The 6,723-nt window shown below is 47.5% G+C and overlaps 1 protein-coding gene across 1 annotated transcript; it reads left to right on the top strand.

Annotated features, from left to right (window-relative positions):
- The first annotated feature begins 1,943 nt into the window (after positions 1–1,943).
- On the top strand, positions 1,944–2,823 carry CCDC182 (coiled-coil domain containing 182). Its single transcript, XM_012761700.3, has one exon. The coding sequence runs from the start codon at positions 2,051–2,053 to the stop codon at positions 2,489–2,491; it is 441 nt and encodes a 146-aa protein (XP_012617154.1). The 5' UTR covers positions 1,944–2,050; the 3' UTR covers positions 2,492–2,823.
- The last annotated feature ends 3,900 nt before the right edge of the window (positions 2,824–6,723 follow it).

A 6,723-nucleotide genomic window follows, 5' to 3' on the forward strand; every position in this document is an offset into this window, starting at 1 on the left:
CCATTCTAGACTCCAGATTTCCTGACTCCTGGAACAGTGCTCTTTCTGCCAAACATTCTGTTTCAATCACTGGTGTTGATTTTTTTTTCATCTTACCATTCAAAATTCCACCTTAGTTTAGCCATGAACCTGCTTGAAAACTGCCCTCTCTGATGCCTACTGCAAGGCACCCTAGATAGGCTAATCTGCATCCCAGGGAAGGCGGCTGCTCTCATCACAGTCCCTGTGGTGCTAGAGTCGACTCACACGGGCTCATGAGAACTGATCTCATGCATCTCTTCCCAGAAACACGATGTCTATAGCATAGAATTGGCCATAGTGGTAGTATTTACACTATGGAAATTGGCAACAGCTATACATTAGAGCTTAATTTTTTTCTCCTGGAGAGCTGCACACCACTGACTTAGGTATATCTTCTTTATAGATAAGAAAACTGAGACTCAGGGAGATGAGGTCATCTGCCAAAGAGACATGGCTTATAAGTGGTAGACTTGGGACTCTAACACAGATGGTTCAACACTAGAGAGCTCAGAGATGGTAGATTTAACAGGACTCAGTGTCATTTTGATGTGGAGGGGTCTAGGTTGATCCCAGGTGTCTTAGTCTGTTTTGTGCTGCTATAACAAAATACCCAAGACTGGGTAATTTACAAAGAACAGAAATATATTTTCTGATGGTTCTGAAGGCTGGGAAGTCCAAGGTCAAGGTGTCGGCATCTGGCGAGGGCCTTGTGGCTACGTCATTCCACGGTGGAAGACATCACGTGGCAGAAGGGCAAAGGGGGTGAGACAGAGACACAGGGGGCTAAACTCATCCATTTATAAGGAGCCCACCTCTGAGGTATGGTATTAATCCATTTATGGGGGCAGAGCCCTCATGGCCTAATCACCTCTTAAAGGTCCCCTACCTTTAGTACTGTTACAATGGCGATTACATTTCAACACGAGTTTGGAAGAGGATAAACTTTCGAACCATAGCAGCAGGTTTCTCATGTGGGTTCTGGTGTGGGTGTGGCCCAGGTTAATGTCATCAATCTGACAGCAACACTGGAACAGGAACTAGTTTGGATGGAGAGATAACAAATTCAGCTTTGGGTGGATTGAATTTGGGCTCATTGTTGGGGAGGCATTTAGATTTGGAGCCCAGGAGAAAGCTCTTGGCAAGAGATCGAGACACGCAGGATGAAGGTTTGTTCTCGACTGAACCAAATGTAGATTCGCTAGAAACATTTTTCTTTGTTATAATTATCAGGTGAAGAGTACAAGATTCACTCTTCTGTATGTTTTTTTCTCATATTCGTCAATATTCAGGTGTGTAGGGGGACCACGCACACTTGCTCACACTTGTTCCCTGGTCCTAGTACATAGTGAGTACTCAGTACTCGTTGATTGAATAAATATCAGTAACCCGTTTTTACCCTGCACGTTCAGAACCAGCCACTGCTGTGGATCATTCATCAAAACCTAAGTATACTTCTCACAATGTCTAAGATTATCTAGAATTCTGGCATCATTATAGAAGTATGGATTTGGCATCAGAAATTATTCTTCTAGCATTTTAGAGCAAGAAGTGGGATTAGTCATTATCTCTTACAATGTCCTTGTTTTACTGCTAAGGCACTAACACCCAGAGCCCATTCTGAGCCCACTCAGGCCCCTTGCCAGTGTGGGAGACCACGCAGTCCTGGCAGCCAGTGGGCCTGGCCCGGCCTGCCTTGCTCTGGCCAGTTTTCTTCCCTGCTCTGGGACTTGTCTGTCCCCCAGGTTAAAGCAGAGCCCGAGTTCTGGTTCTAGGAGGGCGATGAGTGGATGAGAATCCGCATCTCAGGGCAGCTTGGGTAGATGAGCAGACAAAGCTCTAGGTAACCAACCAGTCTACAATATGCAAATGAGCGGGTTGTGGCCTCCCTCCTGGTTGGCTGAAGGAACCCTGACGTCACAATGGGCGTGGTCTCTGCGCTCTAAATGATTATTGTGCCTCTGGCCAAAAATATTCACCGACCTGGCCGGTCCCTTGGCCGCCTCTTTGCGCCCAGTGTGGCAGAGAGCCCATGGAACCGCTCTACCAGGCTGGGTCCATTCTCATGAAGGTGAATACCTTACAAGGGAAGAAGATGGTGGAGAGTGGCCTGCAGTCTGGAGACTTCACGCTGTCGCAGTCGTGGCCCTCCTGCCTGCCCCCGCCGGCCGACGTGGAGATCCTGCAGCAGAAGGTGGAGGGGGTGCAGCAGGAGCTGGAGGACTTCAAGAAGGAGGCCCTCAAGGCCATCCACTATCTGGAGAACGCCTTCTGCGAGATGAACGGGGTCCTGGTGCAGCAGGAGGAGCAGGCGGCCCGCGTGAAGCAGCGGCTGCGGGAGGAGGAGGACCGCGGCATCGTGCGCAACAAGGTCCTCACCTTCCTGCTGCCTCGCGAGAAGCAGCTCCGCGAGCACTGCAAGCGGCTGGAGGACATGCTGGTGGGCCGGGGCCGCAAGGGCCAGGCCGACTGAGCCTCCCGGCTGCAAGTGCCGAGAAGATTTTTTTTTTTTTTTTTCAAATGGAAGGACAAACCCTAAGTCCCCACCACTTGCTTCCCTTTCCCCATGCCCACTGCTGCTTTCCTTCTACCTAAATAACACCTTGCTGAGAGGCAAAAAGGCCTCAGTAAGTTTTTTGGGGTGATGTTCCATTTCTCCAGCATCGTCCCGGAAGGAAGCACCCCAGGGCTAAGTCAGACGCCTGTAACTCTCACTCGAACTGCTTTCCTGCTTGTAATGGCGATATTGCTCGAATGTATACCTTCCTACTGTACAGTGCATTCTTAAACTGATTTTGTTGAACAGACTTACCTTTTTTTTTAATGATTCAAGGCTCTCATGATTTGTAACTTAACACATGGTCTACTGACAGACACCATGCCACTTAATGCATGGTCTACTGAGAGGGGCCTGTCCCTCAGGTCGCTTGTCTGTGCACCAGAAGGGCCCCAGATTGCTCTACCTTTGTCATTCTTACCCTTGCCCACTTGGTCTTTCTGTCTGCTTTCACTGCTAGACTGTGGTATCTCAGTTTTCTTTGCTGCCTTTGCACACCTTTGCGGCCAATCAGAATGACGGAGCTCGTTAGGACTCTGATGGGTGGAACTCCATGAGATTTAGTGCACTGATGATGCGATGCCTCTAAGATATAAACTGTAAAGTGACGTCCAGGTCGACCCATGGAGAAGGAATTATTGTTACTGTGCCAGGACATTTACCAGGTAACACACTTGCTTCCACTTGTCCCTTGGAGGTGAGTGTTGTTTTCTCAGGGACACAGGGGAAACTGACCACAGGAAGGTTGAGTCCTGTACCCAAGGTCTCCACACTAGTAAGTGGCAGGGCCATGGTCCAAGTCCAGGTCACCCATGCTTATATACCACCCTGCTGTGCCCTTGTCCCCTCCCTGAGTTTGGAACCACATCAGGGTGTCCATGGGGTCTGTCCTTCTGGAAGGTTGAGATAGTCACCTAGGTGATTTGGGGATTCATTAGCTGTCACTGTACCTTCTAATTCCATTAGTCTTCTGTTTCATCAGTTCACATATCCTGTCTCTGGTGCTGCCAAATGCTGCCATGCAGCAGGGATTCTACTCCAAACAGCGGAAGCGAGGTGCCCGGGGACCAGAGCTATCACCTGGACAGAGTCGGGTCTCTGTCTTTCCAGCTCAGGACTTACAGCCACTCCATGTCCTCTGATCGTCTGCTGCAGCCTCATTCTCCCTTCTCTTTCTTCCAAGAATCTCTGCAAATAAAATCCAAACACCTGGAATCCGTAAGTTCAACTTCACAAAAGGACCCATGGTTAATTGTTATATCCATCCATCGGCATCTACCCTGATGGGCTGCACTTCTACTCTCACTGTAGTAAGTTTCTTCTTTAGAAGGATTAGCTGAAGTAGTAATAATGGTAATACTAGCAATATTGGTATTACTCCTAATGTAATAGCTTGGAGTTATCAAGAATATGATACATTCCAGGCACCATTCTTGGCCTTTGAAGGCAGGTACTGCTATGGTTTGAATGTCCCCTCCAAAACCCATGTCACCTTGTATTAGACATAAAACACCTTGGGGTGATCCAGGTGAGGCTTTGGGAGGGGCAAGTCACAGGAGGGCAAGGCAGGAAACAAGGATGGTGGCAGCTGTCTCTGCCAGGATGGTAAATCATAGCTGTCATTTTTAACCAGAGGAGGCTGGCCCACTCATTCTGCAGCTAGAAGGGCTCGTCTTTGTGTTCATTTTACCTCCCCATTTTCAGGCCCTTGCCTGCCTCCTCAAGTTCACAAGAAGGTTTGACAGCAAGGCTTTTTTCTGAGCAACTTTTGAGTGCCTTCTGGGGACAGCTGGGATTTCTGATTAGGCCACCCCTCACAGACGAAAGCCTAGTCCTGGAGGACAGAGGGAATGCACGGTAGATTAAAGAGTCAAGAAGAGATAGCCTTTTGCAGCTTTGGAAGATGGAGCTCCTCGCTGCAACTCACTCCCGACTGTGAACAATAAAGTTGAGCAGCCCAACTGCTCACTTGCTCAGAAATTCCGAGACAAATAGAAGACAAAGTAATAGATGGTAGTTCTCAAAGGTTCTCTACGAGCTGCAGTGCTCTGTTTGCTCTCCTGAGCGCTCCAGCAGTCAGAGGCTGCTGAGATCCTGGACACGTGGCTCCATCATAGAAAAACCCTTGGCAGCCTTGAGGGTCCTCCCTGGGACCCCAAGTCCTGTGTCTGCTGCCAGCTGGGATGCTGGGGTGAGCAGCAAGGTGGCTGAGAGGCAGGAAATCAAACACAGTATGTGGCTTGGGGAGAGGACTAACCCAGCCGTCACGATTCAGTCTTGTCTACCTAACTGATACTCAGGGCCAGGAGGAAGAGTGCGTGGGTGGGCAGAGTCATGCTGTGTAGGTGGGAAGCAAAGGTTTGGATCTGGGAGTTTGGCTTCATTCCACACGCAGAGCTTTGCCTCCTGGTCTGATCCAATCTGATCCATTTAGTAATCTTCAGAGAGCCAAGCACAGCAAGCCTTGGGTGTCTTTCTTGACACTCAGCAGGTGTCAGTCTAGAGTGACTTTCCCTGGGTCCAGATTGATTCGGGGCTCACACCGCAGACTTGGCAACTCCTCCACGGTTGGAGGTGCGAAGGCGAAAGAGGCACGCAAGGGTTTTGCCATCTCCCATGCTATTCTCCCCCTTCTTCAAAAGTGAATGCAGCTCACACTTAGTGCCCAGCAAGGAGTAGGTCCTCAGGGAACATGCTGAATGAAACGGAAAGTGGTGGCATCATCCGTGCCTGTTTGCATGAGTGGCGTCTGTAAATACAACCTTTGAGAGGGACTTAGGGTCATTTAATAAGAGTGGAAATCTCTAAGGTGGCATTCTGTGACAGAGCACTGGCCCAGCACTCAGAAATCTTGAGTTCCAATTCTAACTCTGCAGCTCCTTAGGTTTCCATTTAAGAAGTGGACCTTTATCTAACAATCATTATCTCTGTCACCCCAAGAACTCCATTTCCAAACCATTTGCAAATTGGGATGAGTGGGGCCAGTTTCCCAAGGTTGTTTAAGATTTAAGTGAGATGAGGCATGTACAATGGTGATGAAAGAAAAGACATTAAATTATGAGATTGTAACCTTTGACTCCCAGTCATCTAAGAGGGCCAGCCCAATTTCTGGACTTTTCCGATGCAGAATTGAAGAAGGGAGGCTAAAGATCTGGCCTCAGAGAGGGCTAAGATGTATTCACGGGGAAGCAAAAGTAGACAAAACTGGACGGAAACAGGGAGAAGGTGAGCAATAACAAAGAAAAACCTCGCAGGCTCAGGTTGTCAGAGAGAAGTCTTTTCAATGTGTAGTTGAGAATGAGTCATGAGAACGAGGTTGCACAGCAGAGGTATGGTGAGACAAGGGAAGCCAGAGGCTTAGGGAAAAGAAGGCACTGGGAAGTGATGTGTGGGAGAGCTAAGATGATAAAAACTTAGAAGAAAACATGGGGGTAAATCTAAGACATGATGCTAAAGGAGGAAGCAATACAAGAACAAAATAAATTGGACTTCGTCAAGATTAAAAACTTTTGTTCTGCAAATGATACCATCAAGAAAGTGAAAAGGCATACCATGGAGTACTATTCAGCTCTAAGAAACAACAGTGATATAGCACATCTTATATTTTTCTGGTTAGAGCTGGAACCCATACTACTAAGTGAAGTATCCCAAGAATGGAAAAACAAGCACCACATATACTCACGAGCAAACTGGTATTAACTGAGCAGCACCTAAGTGGACATATAGGTACTACAGTAATAGGGTATTGGGGAGGGAGGAGGGGGCGGGTATATACATACATAATGAGTGACATGTGCACCATCTGAGGGATGGTCATGCTGGAAACTCAGACTTGTGGGGGGAGGGGAGGAAAGGGCATTTATTGAAACCTTAAAATCTGTACCCCCATAATATGCCGGAATAAAAAAAAAAAAAGAAAGTGAAAAGGCAACCTAAAGGGTGGAAAAAGCTATTTACAAATCATTTGTCTGAAAAGGGACTTGTGTCCTGAAAATGTAAATAACTTTTTACAACTTAATAAAAAGATAAATAGCTCAATTAAAAACCTGGTGAAGGGTCTGAATAGACATTTCTCCCAAGAAAATAGATGAATAATCAATAAGCACATGAAAAGATTCTCAAGCTCTTTATTCATTAGGCCTCCCAAC

Source organism: Microcebus murinus, chromosome 18 (genome assembly GCF_040939455.1).
Source record: "Microcebus murinus isolate Inina chromosome 18, M.murinus_Inina_mat1.0, whole genome shotgun sequence".
Classification (NCBI taxonomy): Eukaryota; Metazoa; Chordata; class Mammalia; order Primates; family Cheirogaleidae; genus Microcebus; species Microcebus murinus.